Source organism: Tachyglossus aculeatus, chromosome 19, assembly GCF_015852505.1.
Source record: "Tachyglossus aculeatus isolate mTacAcu1 chromosome 19, mTacAcu1.pri, whole genome shotgun sequence".
Taxonomy (NCBI): Eukaryota; Metazoa; Chordata; class Mammalia; order Monotremata; family Tachyglossidae; genus Tachyglossus; species Tachyglossus aculeatus.
The window spans coordinates 2175316-2191825 of NC_052084.1; the positions used below are offsets into that span (position 1 = coordinate 2175316).

Below are 16510 nucleotides of genomic sequence, written 5' to 3' on the forward strand. Positions count from 1 at the left end.
AAGCGCTCAATAAATACGATTGATGATGATGCTGATGCTGCTGCTTATTCTAAGCACACTTTCTCTTCCCACAGAGAGTGTACAATCCACTGGACTAGAAGTGCTTTTGAGAGCTGTGGCAATAAAGGGTTTTATTTTCGTAGCTGTTGGGCGGATCGGCGACTGACAGACGGGCTATTCAGTCCGCCGTTTTCCACAAGCTTCCAAAAGACCTCAACCGGAGGCCCGGAAGATGGGGTTTCAAAGCCATCTTGCCCGAACACCTCCTCGGTTGTGACCATCCTGTGGTGTAGCCATGTCTGTCGGCCGGCGGAGAAGTCTAACGGCCAACTTTCTCTTTATTCCCAGGAAAAGCTGGACCTGGGGATGAGGAAGGAAGTGGAGGGGATGGGGACGTCGGAAATCAAATACGGAGATTCGGTCTGCTTCATCCAGCACGCGGACACGGGCTTGTGGCTCACCTACCAGTCGGCCGATGCCAAGTCCGTGAGGATGGGATCCATTCAGCGCAAGGTAAGAGCGAACTTAAGGGTGACTGAGGTATTTGTTAAGCGCTTACCATGTGCCGATCAACCAGTCGATACGTCGGTGGTATTTGTTGAGTACTCTCTGTGGTAACAATTATGGTATTAAAGTGCTAAGTATGTGCCAGGGACTGTACTAAGCGCTGAGGTGGAAATACGCAGATTGGGTTGGATGCAGTCCCTGTCCCATGTGGGGCTCACAGTCTCCTTCCCCGTTTTCCAGATGAGGTAACTGAGGCACAGAGAAGTGAGTGGCTTGCCCAAGCTCACACGGCAGACAAAATGGAAGAGCCAGAATTAGAACCCATGACGTTCTGACTCTCAGGCCTGTGTTCTATCCACTAATAATAATAATAATAATAATAATGATAGCATTTATTAAGCACTTACTATGTGCAAAGCACTGTTCTACGCACTGGGGAGGTTACAAGGTAATCAGGTTGTCCCATGGGGGGCTCGTAGTCTTCATCCCCATTTTCCAGATGAGGGAACTGAGGCCCAGAGAAGTGAAGTGACTTGCCCAAAGTCACCCAGCTGACAATTGGTGGAGCCAGGATTCGAACCCATGGCCTCTGACTCCAAAGCCCGGGCTCTTTCCACTGAGCCACGCTGCTTCTCTACATCCACTTCACCATGCTGCTTCCTATGATTGGTGAGCACATTTTCCTATGTGCTAACCAACCAATCAAGCCATCAGTAGTATTTGTGGAGTGCTTACTGTGTGCAGAGCACTGTACTAAGCGCTTGGGAGAGTAAGTACACTGAGGCAGATCAAGATGATCAGGTTGGACACAGGCCCTGTCCCACATGGGCTTAATGTTTAATGGCGAGGGAGAGGGAGAGGAAGAGAAAGGGAGGGATAGAAAGAAGGAGGGAGAGGAGATGGAGAGAAAGAGAGGGATAGAAAGAGAGAGGGAGAGGAGAGGAAGAGAAAGAGAGAAGTGTCATGTGGCTCAGTGGAAAGAGCCCTGGCTTGGGAGTCTGAGGTCGTGAGTTCAAATCCCATGTCCGCCACTGATCAGCTGTGTGACTTTGGACAAGTCGCTTAGCTTCACTGTGTCTCAGTTACCCCAACTGTAAAATGGAGATGAAGACTGTGGGACAACCTGATCACCTTGTATCTCCCCCAGCGCTTACAACAGTGTTTGGCACATTAGTAAGCCCTTAACAAATATCATCATAATTACCTGTACATATTTGTGAGAAGCAGTGTGGCTCAGTGGAAAGAACCCGGGCTTTGGAGTCAGAGGTCATGGGTTCAAATCCCGGCTCCGCCAGCTGTCAGCTGCGTGACTTTGGGCAAGTCGCTTCACTTCTCTGGGCCTCAGTTCCCTCATCTGTCAAATGGGGATTAAGACTGTGAGCTCCCGGTGGGACAACCTGATCACCTTGTAACCGCCCCAGCGCTTAGAACAGTGCTTTGCACATAGTAAGTGCTTAACAAATGTCATTATTATTATTATTATTATTATTAAGTGGGGGAAGAGGGCCTTATGCTGACCCTAGATGACATTTTCCCTGCAGGCGATCATGCATCACGAAGGTCACATGGACGACGGACTGAACCTGTCCCGCTCTCAACACGAGGAGTCCCGGACCGCCAGAGTCATCCGCAGCACCGCCTTCCTGTTCAATAGATTCCTCAGGTAGTTTTCCAATGAGTAATGGCAGCATCAATCGGGTGCCTACTCTGTACTGAGCACCAGAGAGGGTACAGAGGCGATCACTGGAGCAGGCACAGTCCCTGTCCCTCACGGGGCCAACAAGGTAAGGGCTCTCCTCTCCATTTTATAGATGAGGGAACTGAGGCCCCGTGATATTTAGGGGCCTGCCCAAAGTCTTCCGGACTGCAAGAGGCAGAGTAAGGAAGAGAGGCCAGGTCTCCTGACAACCGTGCTTTTTCCAACAGGCCTTGCTGTCTTTTGAGTTCAGCCATTTTCATTCATTCATTCATTCAATCGTATTTATTGAGCGCTTACTGTGTGCAGAGCACTGGACTAAGCGCTTGGGAAGTACAAGTTGGCAACAAATAGAGACAGTCCCTACCCAACAGTGGGCTCACAGTCTAGAAGACTTCTGCTTTCTGGGCCAGCGTGCTTGCCCACAGTGCTCTGTTTTATAAACCGGCCACACTGACAGGGCTCAAGAAAGCACAGAGAGGTACTTAATAATAACGATAATAATAATAATAATAATAATGGCATTTGTTAAGCGCTTACTATGTGCAAAGCACTGTTCTAAGCGCTGGGGAGATACAAGGTGATCAGGTTTGTTAAGCGCTTACGATGTGCGAAGCACCGTTCTAAGCGCTGGGGAGGCTACAAGATGATCAGGTTGTCCCACGCGGGGCTCACAGTTTGAATCCCCATTTTCCAGATGAGGTAACTGAGGGCCAGAGAAGTGACGTGACTTGCCCAAAGTCACCCAGCCGACAGCTGGCGGAGCTGGGATTTGAACCCATGACCTCTGACTCCAAAGCCCGGGCTCTTTTCCACTGAGCCACGCTGCTTCTCCTACTTAAAGGAGGCCTCGCCACCCCCAGCCTCCCTGAACTATGGAGAGGGAATAGGAGTTAGCAGTCTGCGGTTCAAATCCAGCTCTCCTGCTGGGGGGCTCCCGGCAAGGCACTTCACCTCTCCGGACCTTACCTTTACTCATTTCTGAAATGGGTAGCTTAAAATACACTCGGCCCCACCTCCCAGAGGTGTTTTGAGGGAGAAAGCTAGATGCCTGATGCCAAAGAGCTTGGGAAGAAGCCAGTCCCAGGGGCTGTTATCATCACTTAAAACCCCGGGCAGCGAAACACCATCGGTGCATTTCCCAAAACTGAGAGGCTGGTCTGGGGCTTCTCCCAGGGGCCTGGAGGCGCTGAGCAAGAAATCCAAGTCTTCCCCCGTCGACCTGCCCATCGAGTCGGTCAGCCTGAGCCTGCAGGACCTGATCGGCTACTTCCACCCTCCCGACGAGCACCTGGAGCACGAGGACAAACAGAACCGGCTCCGAGCGCTCAAGAACCGACAGAACCTCTTTCAGGAAGAGGTAGTTTTCCCCTCTCCCCGCCCCTCTCCGTTGATCCTCAGATGCCGTGCCCCTCCCTGAGACCCAGGATGTTACACGTCCACTACCCTATGGCCTGCTGACTTTATTGTACTCTCCTGAGCGCTTACTACAGTGCTCTGTCTGCAGGAAGTGCTCCATAAATACCAAGGACTGACTGACTGTTTCAAGCGCATAGTGCAATTCTCTGCCCACAGGAAGGGCTCAATAAATATCAATGACTGACTCTCCCAAGCACTTAGTACAGTGCTCTGCCCACACGAAGCACTTAATAAATACTGGTGACTGACTGACTGACTCTCCCAAGCACTTAATGCAGTGCTCTGCAGAAAGAGGCGAAGGAGGAGGAGTAAATATGACTGATGATGTTATTTAGTTTCAGGGTATTTTTCTCTCAGCGGGGCCCACGGGACCCTAACATTTTCACGTGGGGTGTAAGGGCTGGAAATATTTCCTTGTTTTCTTGAAAAGGGACTACCACAAAGCCTGGGGTTTCACACCTCCCTAGTACAAAAGAGACTTTTAAAAAAGCTTGCCCCATTTAAAGGCTTATTATGTATCCTTCATTCATTCAATCATACTTATTGAGCGCTTACTGTGTGCAGAGTGCTGTACTAAGCGCTTGGGAAGTACAAGTTGGCAACATATAGAGACGGTCCCTACCCGACAACGGGCTCACAGTCTAGAAGGGGGAAGTATCCCAAACTGGGGAAGATACACGATAATCCGAGTGGCTACCAACCCCTCCGGGGGCTCACAGTCTAAGAGGCTGGGAGGTACCTGAGGCCCAGAGTGGTCAAGCGACTTGCCTGAGGGCACCCAGCGGGCTGGGATCAGAGCCCAGGTCTCTCCGCTCCCAGCCCCGTGTGCCCTCCACTCCACCCCTCCACCTCAACTTCAGAATTGCGGAGGAAATTTCACACCCCGTGCGAGGTGTCGTTTTCGGAAACTCTCCACGCGGAACTCGGTTGACGGGCACTGGGGAGAGTCTGAGTTCGGTCCGGTCTGGTCCCGGCCTTCCTCCGTTAGGGCGTGATCAGCCTGGTCCTGGAGTGCATTGACCGGCTCCACGTGTACAGCAGCGCCGCCCACTTCGCCGACGCCGCCGGCCCGGAGGCCGGAGACGCGTGGAAGTCCACTCTCAACTCTCTCTACGAGTTGCTCGGTAAGGAGGGGAGGAGGGAGACGAGGGAAATGACGGGGAAGGGGAACCGACCAACTCCCACAGAGCTTGGGGATTCAGTGACCTCGTAAAGTTGCCTCCTTTAAGTCAATCAATCAGTCGTATTTGCTGAACGCTCACCGTGTGCCAAGCGCTTCGGGACACGCGTTTCTGCCCATATAAATGAAACTCCAGAGTTCTCATTGCTTTTCCAGCTGGCCAAGACGAGTGGCTAGCCTTTCTATGCCCTGATGTTAGAGTAAGAGCCTGTCCTGCCGTCGACCCCTGGCCCACGTCCTCCCCCTGGCCTGGAATGCCCTCCCTCCACACATCAATCAATCAATCAATCAATCGTATTTATTGAGCGCTTACTGTGTGCAAAGCACTGTACTAAGCGCTTGGGAAGTACAAGTCGGCAACACATAGAGACAGTCCCTACCCAACAGCGGGCTCACAGTCTAGAAGAGGGAGACAGAGAACAAAACCAAACATACTAACAAAATAAAAGAAATAGAATAGATATGTACAAGTAAGATAAATAGAGTAATAAATATATACAAACATATATACATATCATCATCATCATCATCAATCGTATTTATTGAGCGCTTACTATGTGCAGAGCACTGTACTAATCGCTTGGGAAGTACAAATTGGCAACATCTAGAGACAGTCCCTACCCAACAGTGGGCTCACAGTCTAAAAGGGGGAGACAGAGAACAAAACCAAACATACTAACAAAATAAAATAAATAGAATAGATATGTACAAGTAAAATAAATAAATAAATAGAGTAATAAATATATACAAACATATATACATATATACAGGTGCTGTGGGGAAGGGAAGGAGGTAAGATAGCTAGCTCTCTTCCTCCCTTCAAAGCCCTACTGAGAGCTCACCTCCTCCACACTGAGCCCCCTCTTTTCTCTCCCCCTCCTCCCCCTCCCCATCCCCCCCACCTTACCTCCTTCCCCTCCCCACAGCACCCGTATATATGTATATGTTTTTGTACGTATTTATTACTCTATTTATTCATTTATTTTATTAGTACATCTTTATTCAATTTATTTTATTTTGTGAATATGTTTGGTTTTGTTGCCTGTCTCCCCCTTCTAGACTGTGAGCCCGCTGTTGGGTAGGGACCGTCTCTATATGTTGCTAACTTGGACTTCCCAAGCGCTTAGTCCAGTGCTCTGCACACAGCAAGCGCTCAATAAATACGATTGAAGGAATGAATGAACTCAAACCATCGTTTCTTTCTGCAGCGGCTCTGATAAGAGGAAACCGCAAAAACTGCGCTCAGTTCTCCGGCTCCCTGGACTGGCTTATCAGCAGATTGGAACGACTGGAAGCATCCTCTGGTATGTTATTCCTTTGAGTGCCTCTCAAAGGTATGTTATTCCTTTGAGTGTCTCCCGTTATTCCTTTGAGTGCCTCTTCCCTTCCCTCCTCTGCTGCCCTCAGGAATCTCCCGCAGCAGAAGGATGCTCCCTGGAGTCAAGACTGACAGCTCCTTGTGGGCAGGGAAGGCGTCTACCAACTCTCTTATTTTGGACTCTCCCAAGCCTTTAGTATAGTTCTCTACACACTAGGCGCTCAATAAATGGGAGTCAGAGGACATGGGTTCTAATCCCTGCTCCACCACTTGTCTGCTGTGTGACCCTGGGCGAGCCACTTAACTTCTCTGTGCCTCAGTTACCTCATCTGTAAAATGGGGCTTAAGACCGTGAGCCCCACGTTGGACAGCTTGATTACCTGGTGGCTTAGCGGAAAGAGCACGGGCTTGGGAGTCAGAGGTCGTGAGTTCTAATTCCAACTCTGCCGCTTATCAGCTGTGTGACTTTGGCCAAGTCGCTTAACTTCTCTGGGCCTCAGTTACCTCATCTGTAAAATGAGGATTAAAACTGTGAACCCCACGTGGGACAACCTGATTACCTTGTATCTACCCCAGTGCTTAGAACAGTGCTTGCTACATAGTAAGCGCTTAACAAATACCATTATTATTATTACGCCAGTGCTTAGAACAGTGTTTGTCACATAGCGCTTAACAAATACCATCATTATTATTATTGATTGAATGCGTTTAGATGGAATAATAGTATTTGCTTTTCGTCAGCCAAGCTTTTGGAATTCCAAGTTTAAACTTACTTAGAGTGTGAACCCAAGGTGAGACAGGAACTGTGTCTAACCTGATTGCCTTGTGTCTAACCCAAGCGATTAATACGGAGCTTGGCACATAATAAGTGCTTAACAACAACCACTATTATTATTATTACATTCATCCAAGCATCATGGCTCAGTGGAAGGAGCACGGGCTTTGGAGTCAGAGGTCATGAGTTCGAATCCTGGCTCCGCCACATGTCTGCTGTGTAACCTTGGGCAAGTCACTTAACTTCTCTGAGCCTCAGTTACCTCATCTGTAAAATGGTGATTAAAACTGTGAGCCCCACGTGGGACAACCTGATCACCTTGCAACCCCCAACACTTAGAACAGTGATTTGCACATAGTAAGTGCTTAACAAATGCCATCATTATTATTATTATTATTATTTTTATTATTATTATTATTATCCAACCTCTACTCAGAGCAGTTCCAATAGGCATCCGTTCATGGAGACTCACTCAAAGGTATTATTTGAGCGCTTGATTGATTGGAAATGGCCAGAGTGTGAAACTACTCTTATAAAGTCCACGGTTGGTGATTCAAGGATCCGTTAATGCAGAGGCAATTATTTTCCCCCGGGCCTGTATTGAACCAGCTCATCTTCTGCTTTTCTGTTTCTGAAAAGTACTTTTAATTATTTTCTTTTCCCACTCGATGTGAGGAAACGTGAAGAGGTTGCCATCTAAAGAGCTGAGCGGATTTTAATCATGTCTTGGCACAGCGACTGAGAAATTGGAACTGCTGAGAAAAGACTGGGGTCTAGACACACAAGATTGACTTTTTTTAACTTGATTTTATTTTGTTCCCAAGAATGGCTTTTCAGATCCTCAGTGATCTGAAAACAGATTAATATTCTGACTGATTTCAGTGAACACTATGGCAAATAACTCCTATACCCTTTCCTCCTTCCCCCCTCCATCCTCCTCTGCATAGTAGGTAAAATACCGAAGTGAAAAATAAGCACGCATAGAAGACCAGCCTCCTGAATCTTCTGCATATTCATTTGACATTATTTAGGTCTTGCACAAGTAACTAACTGAATGTGGAAAACAAGTTTAAATTTAGAGAACACCTTTGCACATTGTTTGGGATTTAAACACCTGCAAATGGCATGGAGGAATGGAAACATGATGTGGTTTTCCTTTGAAATCTTTTGAAATCAAAGCCTCTCCTTGTTGGCAAAATGCCGGTTTATACTTGGGGCCAGAGTGATTTGAGTAGCTGCAGTATCTCAATGTGGGACAGATTACGCTTTTCCTGCCAAGGACGTTTGAAATGTTGTGAGATAGACTTGCTGGCCAGTCAACCCAAGGAGGCAGTGATTCAGTGCTGGTAGTCTAAGAGAGGATGGTCAAAACATCTACTGTTTTGTATATATGTATATATGTTTGTACATATTTTTTACTCTATTTATTTATTTATTTATTTTATTTGTACATATCTATTCTATTTATTTTGTTAGTATGTTTGGTTTTGTTCTCTGTCTCTCCCTTTTAGACTGTGAGCCCACTGTTGGGTAGGGACTGTCTCTATATGTTGCCAATTTGTACTTCCCAAGCGCTTAGTACAGTACGCTGCACATAGTAAGCGCTCAGTAAATACGATTGATGATGATGATGATCTACTGTGTCCTTGGGTTGACTCAATCTAAGGGAACCTCAAGAAAAATGTTTGATCAGGCTGCAGTTCTTAAAACCAAAATGGTGCCTGTCAGAATTAGCTGCCCTTTTCAAAATCACCCCATGTGGAATTCTCAGTCGTTTATTTCTTTCCGCAAGCAGTTTCTAAATTCAAGTTCTTGCCGCTTAAAAACATCACCAAAGGCAGCCAGGGTCAAAGCTGACTCACTGCTATCTTTTTTTTAAAAACGGTAATTGTCAAGCGCTTACTCTGTGGCAGGTGCTGTACTGTGCCTGGGGGTAAATACAAGGTCAGGTTGGACACAGTCCATGTCCCACACGGGGCTCACAGTCTTAACCCCCATTTTACAGATGAGGTAGCTGAGGCACTGAGGCGTTAAGGGTCTTGCCAAGATCACACAGCAGACGAGTGGCGGAGCAAGCCCAGATCCCGACTCTCAAGCCTGTGCTTTTTCCACTAGTCTAGGCTGTTTCTTTTATGCTCAAGTATAAAATCTCAAGGATTTTATACTTGTATACATACCTGTATATATGTATATATGTTTGTACATATTTATTACTCTATTTATTTATTTATTTTACCTGTACATATCTATTCTATTTATTTTATTTTGTTAGTATGTTTGGTTTTGTTCTCCGTCTCCCCCTTTTAGACTGTGAGGGACTGTCTCTAGACTATAGAGACAGTCTAGAGACTAGACATATAGACTGTATAGAGACTATACAGACCCTAGACTGTCTATAGACTGTCTCTATATGTTGCCAACTTGTACTTCCCAAGCGCTTAGTACAGTGCTCTGCACACAGTAAGCGCTCAATAAATACGATTGATTGATTGATTGATTAAAGCTCCCACTAATTCTGTAGAATGGCATGGCACTAGCCGCTAAGCTCGTTGTGGGCAGGGAGAGTGTCTGCTTATTGTTGTATTCTACTCTCCCAAGCGCTTAGTACAGTGCTCTGCAAACAGTAAGTGCTCAGTAAATACCATTGACTGAAATACTGAATGAAGGGAAAGTTTGTGGACTGCAATCTGTGATTGCCAGGGGTGATCTTGGCAAAGTGTGCCTCTTTTTCCCTGAAAGCAACTTTAAAGACTCTATCTCCTGGAGTTGATTAGCACAAGCCAAAGAGGTCCTGCTAACTGTAAAAACTTAATTCATTCACTCAATCATATTTATTAAGCACCTACTGTGAGCAGAGCACCGTACTAAGCACTTGGGAAAGTACAATGCAGCAATAGAGAGAGACAATCCCTGCCCACAATGAGCTCACAGTCTAGAGGGGGGAGGACAGACATCAATACAAATGAACAGACATCAATATAAAATAAAATTACAGGCATATACCTAAGTGCCGTGGGGTGGGGAGTTCTCTTAGACGTAAGAGAACATTGGAAACCTCAGTGAAGTGGTGTGTCTCTGGGTATTAACGAAATGATGGCAATGGGGTAACTCAGTGAAGCTACCCGAGCCTCTTAAAGACTTCTGAAGGCTTCGTGAAGAAGCAGCATGGCCTGGGAATCAGACGGGACATGGGTTCTAATCCTGGCTCCGCCGCTTGCCTTCTGTGTGACCTTGGGTAAGTCACTTCACTTCTCTGGGCCTCAGTGCCCTCATCTGTAAAATGGGGATTCTAGGAGCCCCATGTGGGACACAGACTGTATCCAACCTAATTAGCTCATCTCTACCCTAGCGCTTGATACATGGTAATCACCTAATATCGCAGTTATTAATTATTGTACTAGAATAGGAACACAAAACCATCACAAACGAGGGCAAGGTTGAATACAAATTAAATAGGCATATCGTTATAATAATTCTTATTTGTTAAGCGCTTACTATGTGCCAAGCACTGTTCTAAGCACTGGGAAAAGTACAGGTAGATCAAGTGGACCCAGTCCCTGCTCCATATGAGACTCACAGTGTAGGAGGCCGACTAGTTATTGAATCCCCATTTTACAAATGAGGAAAACGAGACAGACCCACCCCAAGTCACACAGCAGCCAAATGGCTGAATCGACATTAGAAACCAGGCCGCGCTGGCTTCTCAGTCGCTGGAGAACCTCTCTCGTCCTCTTTCCCTCTGTCTGCTTTTAGGAATTCTCGAAGTTTTGCACTGTGTGCTGGTGGAGAGTCCGGAAGCTCTGAATATCATTAAAGAGGGGCACATTAAATCCATCATCTCCCTTTTAGACAAACACGGGCGAAACCACAAGGTGAGTGAAACGTTTGGTGCCAGTGCACGGGCTTCCTCCGGTTGGCCTGGATCAGAGAGCAATGTCCAAACATATTTTTTTCCCTCTGCAGCAAATACAGTACTTCTAACGATAATAATGGTAATAACGGTATTTGTTATAGCCTCCAACTCCCAGATTCTGGCTCCGAATCCACCACCCCCGGAGGGAGGTGGGATAGTTGAGTGGAAAAATAATAATAATAATGATGGCATTTATTAAGCGCTTACTGTGTGCAAAGCACTGTTCTAAGCACTGGGGAGGTTACAGTGTGATCAGATTGTCCCATGGGGGGCTCACAGTTTTTTTTAAATCACCGTTTTAATAATAACAACAATAATAATGGTGGTATTTGTTAAGTGCTTACTATGTGCCAAGCACTGTTCTAAGCACTGGGAGGGATACAAGGTGATCAAAGTTGTCCCACATGGGGCTCACAGTCTTAATCCCCATTTTACAGATGAGGCAACTGAGGCCCAGAGAAGTTAAATGACTTGCCCAAAATCACACAGCTGACAATTGGCAGAGCCGGGATTTGAACCCAAGACCTCTGACTCCAAAGCCCGGGCTCTTTCCACTGAGCCACGCTGCTTCTCTGAAAGGCCACAGGCCTGGGAGTTAGAGGATCTGGGATCTAATCCGACTCCGCCACGTCCCTGCTGTGTGGCCACGGGGCAAGGCACTTAATCTCCCTGGGCCTCTGTTTCTTCATCTGTCGAGTGGGGATAAGATTCTTGCTCCCTCTCTAAGAATATGAGCCCCTCGTTGGATAGAGACCTAATCTGATCTGATGACCCTGTATTGGCCACAGCGCTTAAATCAAGTGCTCGATACATTGTGCCTGCTTACTAAATACCATGATTAATCATGCGAAACAGCATGTTGTAGCGGAAAGAGCACGGGCCTGGGAGCTAGAGGACCTGGGTTCTAATACCTTCTAATGAGAAGCAGGTTGGCTCAGTGGAAAGAGCCCGGGCTTTGGAGTCAGAGGTCATGGGTTCAAATCCTGGCTCTGCCAACTGTCAGCTGTGTGACTTTAGGCAGGTCACTTAACTTCTCTGGGCCTCAGTTCCCTCATCTGTAAAATGGGGATTAAGACTGTGAGCCCCATGTGGGACAACTTTGATCACCTTGTATCCCTCCCAGCGCTTAGAACAGTGCTTGGCACATAGTAAGCGCTTAACAAATACCACCATTATTATTATTAAAACGGGGATTTAAAGGAAACTGTGAGCCCCCCGTGGGACAACCTGATCACCTTGTAACCTCCCCAGTGCTTAGAACAGTGCTTTGTGCATAGTAAGTGGTTAACAAATACCATTAAAAAAAAAACCTGGCTCTGCTACTTACCTGCTATGTGACCTTGGGAAAATCACTTCACTTCTCTATGCCTCAGTTCCTTTATCTGCAAAATGGGGATTCAGTCAATACCTGTGTTCCCTCCTACTTAGATTGTGAGCCCCATGAGAGACTTGATTATCATGTATTTACCCCTGCACCTGATACAGAGCTTGGCACGTAGCAAGCGCTTAACACATGTGACAGTTGTGGTTCTTATTCTTATTATCTTTATTAAATTCCTGAATCTCTTATTCGTTTCTGAAGGTAATTTGGGGATATCCTCCCCAACCTCAAAAGACCTCAAAATAAATATCGGGTGGTGCACGGGAAGCAGTGTGGTCTATTTTTTTTTAATGGTATTTATTAAGCGCTTTCTATGTGCAAAGCACTGTTCTAAGCGCTGGGGAGGTTACAGGGTGATCAGGTTGTCCCACGGGAGGGGCTCACAGTCTTAATCCCCATTTTACAGATGAGGTCACTGAGGCACAGAGAAGTGAAGTGACTTGCCCAAAGTCACCCAGCTGACAATCGGCGGAGTTGGGATTTGAACCCATGACCTCTGACTCCAAAGCCCGGGCTCTTTCCACTGAGCCACGTTGCTTCTCGTTGACTTGAGCACGGACTTCTTGTTAACTCTATTGACTTGAGCACGGACTGGGAATCAAAAGGACCTGGGTTCTAATCCCAGCTCTGTCACTTGTCTTCTGTGTGACCTTGGGCAAGTCACTTTACTTTTCTGTGCTCCAGTTCCCTCTTCTGTAAAATGGGGATGAAGATTTTAAGCCCCATGTGGTAGAGGGACTGTGTCCAACCCAATTACCTTGTATCCCCAGCACTTAGTGCAGTGCCCGGCACATAAGTGCTTAACAAAAACCACAGTTATTATTATTATTATTATTAGAATCTGCAGCCTTCTTACCATCTTACTAATGTGAGTGGCTAGTTGGACAGGGTGATTTTCTGGCTAAGTGAATACATGGGTTCAAAGCCCGGCTCCGCCAATTGTCAACTATGTGACTGTGGGCAAGTCACTTAACTTCTCTGTGCCTCAGTGACCTCATCTGGAAAATGGGGATGAAGACTGTGAGCCCCCCATGGGACAACCTGATCACCTTGGAACTTCCCCAGTGCTTAGAACAGTGCTTTGCACATAGTAAGCACTTAACAAATGCCATTATTATTATTATTACTATTGCATAGAGAATGGGGCGGTGGGTGAGCAGACAGTGTCTCTCACTCCCCCTCTAAACTGTAAGCTCGTTGTGGGCAGGGAACATGTCTGTTTATTGTTCTATTGACCTCTCCCAAGTGCTTAGTGCAGTGCTCTGCACACAGCAAGCGCTCAAAAAATCCGATCGAACGAATGAATCTTGGCAGGTATTGGACGTCCTGTGCTCCCTGTGTGTTTGCCACGGCGTGGCCGTCCGCTCCAACCAGCACCTCATCTGCGACAACCTCCTGCCAGGAAGAGACCTCCTCCTGCAGACCCGCCTCGTCAACCACGTCAGCAGGTGACCACGGGCGGACAGAGCTCTCCCCGGGGTGAAGAGCTCAGCCAAGCCGTGCCACTTGCCACTCAGTTACCACCTTTCCCTCTCTTCTAGACTGTCAGACCCAAGTGGGACCTGCCCACGTCCCCGTGATCTTAAAAAAAACAACAACAAAACCCCTTCCTTAACCCCATGGCTCCCTCCTGTTATCGCCCGGGCTCCCTCCTACCATTCCTCTCCAAATTCCATGAGTGAATCGTCTACACCCGCTGTCTCAAATTCCTCTCTTCCAATTCTCTCCTCACTCCCCTCCAATCTGGTTTCCTTCTCTTTCACTCCATTCTCAAAGGTCACCTATGATGTCCTTCTCACCAAATCCACCTGCCTCTTCTCCATCCAAATCCTCCTCAATCTCTCAGCTGCTTTTGACACTACCATTGCTCACCCCCTTCTCCTGGAAACTCTCCAACCTCAGCTTCACTGACTCTGTCCTCTCCTGGTTCTCCTCCTTTCTCTCTGGCAGCTCATTCCCACTCTCTTTCACGGGCTCCTCCTCTGCCTCCCTCCCCGTAACCCTGGGTGTCCCTCAAAGTTCAGTTCTGGGTCCCCTTCTATTTTCCATCTATACCCACTCCCTTGGAGAACTTATTCGCTCCTATGGCTTCAACGCCACCTCTCTGTGGTCTTAACCTACATCTCCAGCCCTGTTCTCTTCCTTTTCGCAGTTTCACATTTCCTCCTGCCTTCAAGACATTTCTATTTGGATGTCCTCCTGTAACCTCAAACTTAACATGTCAAAAACACGACACATCTTCCCACCAAGACCCTCTCCTTTCCCTGACTTTCCCATCACCGTAGACAGCACTACCATCCTTCCTGTCTCACAAGCCCATAACCTTAGCATTATCCTCAACTCCTCTCTGTCATTCAACCCCCATAGTCAATCTATCACTACACCCTGTCAGTTCAAAATCTGCCACGTCGCTAAAACCCATTCTTTCTTCCGTATTCAAACTTCTACCATTACTGAATCAGCCTCCTTGCTGACCTCCCAGCTTCCTGTCTTTCCCCGGCACCAGTCCCGACTTCACCCTGCTGTCCGGATCATTTTTCTACAAAAACATTCAGACCAAGTTTCTCCACTCCTCAAGAACCTCCGGTAGTTGCCCATCCACCTCCGCGTCCAACAGAAACTCCTTACCGTCGGCTTTAAAGCACTCAATCCCCTTGCCCCTTTCCATCTCACCTTGCTGCCCTCCTACTCTAATCCAGCCTACATGCTTCGCTCCTCTAGTGCTAACCTTCTCACTGTACATCGATCCAACCTCATATCAACGTCCTTCTGGCCTGAAACACTCTCCCCCACTTCAAAATGTTATCGAAGGCCCATCTCCTCCAAGAGGCCTTCCCTGACTAATCTCTCTTTTCCTATTCTTCAACTCCCTTCTGCATCATCCTGACTCGCTCCCTTTATTCATGCCCCCTCCCAGCCCCACAGCACTTACGTTCCTCTCCGTAATTTGTCGGTTTATATTAATATCAGTCCCCCCCTTCTAGACTGTAAGCTCGTTGCGTGTCTGTTATATTGTTCTATTGTCCTCTCCCAGGTGCTTAGTGCAGTGTTCTCCACGCAGTAAGCGCTCAATAAATATGATCGACTGACTGACTCCATGTGCCCCGCTGCCCAGCCCCTACTGGCATCGCCTTTGTCGAGAACGATGCCAACAGCGGGGCCCACGGGGAGCGGAGAGGCGGTCATCATGGGCGAGGCTCGGCCCCGTTGTCCGACGGCCTCTCTCCTCTCTGTCCTGTCCAAAGCATGCGGCCCAATGTGTTCCTGGGGATCAGCGAGGGGTCCGCCCAGTACCGAAAGTGGTACTACGAGCTCATCGTGGACCACGCGGAGCCCTTCGTCACGGCGGAGGCTACGCACCTGCGGGTCGGCTGGGCCTCCACGGAGGGCTACTCCCCCTACCCCGGCGGCGGCGAGGAGTGGGGCGGCAACGGCGTCGGCGACGACCTGTTCTCCTACGGCTTCGACGGCCTCCACCTGTGGTCGGGTAAGTGACGCTTCCCAATTATTACGGTGTTGAGCGCTGACTATATGCCAGTCACCGTCCTAAGCCCTGGGGTAGATACAAGATAATCAGGTTGCCCCGCGTGGGGCTCACAGTCAATCAATCAATCAATCGTATTTATTGAGCGCTTACTGTGTGCAAAGCACTGTACTAAGCGCTAGGGAAGTACAAGTTGGCAACATATAGAAACAGTCCCTACCCAACAGTGGGCTCACAGTCTAAAAGGGGGAGACAGAGAACAAAACCAAACATACTAACAAAGTAAAATAAATAGAATAGATATGTACAAGTAAAATAAGTAAATAAATAGAGTAATAAATATGTACAAACATATATACATATATACAGGTGCTGTGGGGAAGGGAAGGAGGTAAGATGGGGGGGATGGAGAGGGGGACGAGGGGGAGAGGAAGGAAGGGGCTCAGTCTGGGAAGGCCTCCTAATCTTAATCCCCATTTTACGGATGAGGGAACTGAGGCCCAGAGAAGTGAAGTGACTCGACCGAGGTCACACGGGGTCGGCGGCCTCCCCCAGCGTAGGCTGGTCGGGACCATTCTGGGGGTTCATCGGCTCCCCACCAAGGGATGGTTCTTGGGGACTGGAGTTCTGGGATTGGAGAAGCAGTGTGGGATAGTGGATAGAGCACAGGCTTGGCAGTCAGAGGGTCGTGGGTTCTAAAGCCGTTTCCACCACTTGTCTGCTGTGTGACCTTGGGTGAGTCACTTCATTTCTCCGGGCCTCAGTTTCCTCAACTGCAAAATGGGGATTCAGCACCTGCCCTCCTTAAACTGTGAGCCCCATGTGGGACAGGGACTG

General features: G+C 47.9%; 1 protein-coding gene across 1 annotated transcript in view; it reads left to right on the forward strand.

The window, feature by feature from the left end:
- Positions 1-16510, forward strand: part of RYR2 (ryanodine receptor 2) — a 307123-nt gene that overhangs the window by 103460 nt on the left and 187153 nt on the right. The window contains exons 13-20 of the mRNA XM_038761058.1: positions 349-513; positions 2049-2170; positions 3380-3563; positions 4611-4746; positions 6011-6106; positions 10649-10767; positions 13504-13637; positions 15435-15676. Coding sequence (XP_038616986.1) covers positions 349-513; positions 2049-2170; positions 3380-3563; positions 4611-4746; positions 6011-6106; positions 10649-10767; positions 13504-13637; positions 15435-15676 — 1198 coding nt within the window. The remainder of the gene's footprint in view (positions 1-348; positions 514-2048; positions 2171-3379; positions 3564-4610; positions 4747-6010; positions 6107-10648; positions 10768-13503; positions 13638-15434; positions 15677-16510) is intronic.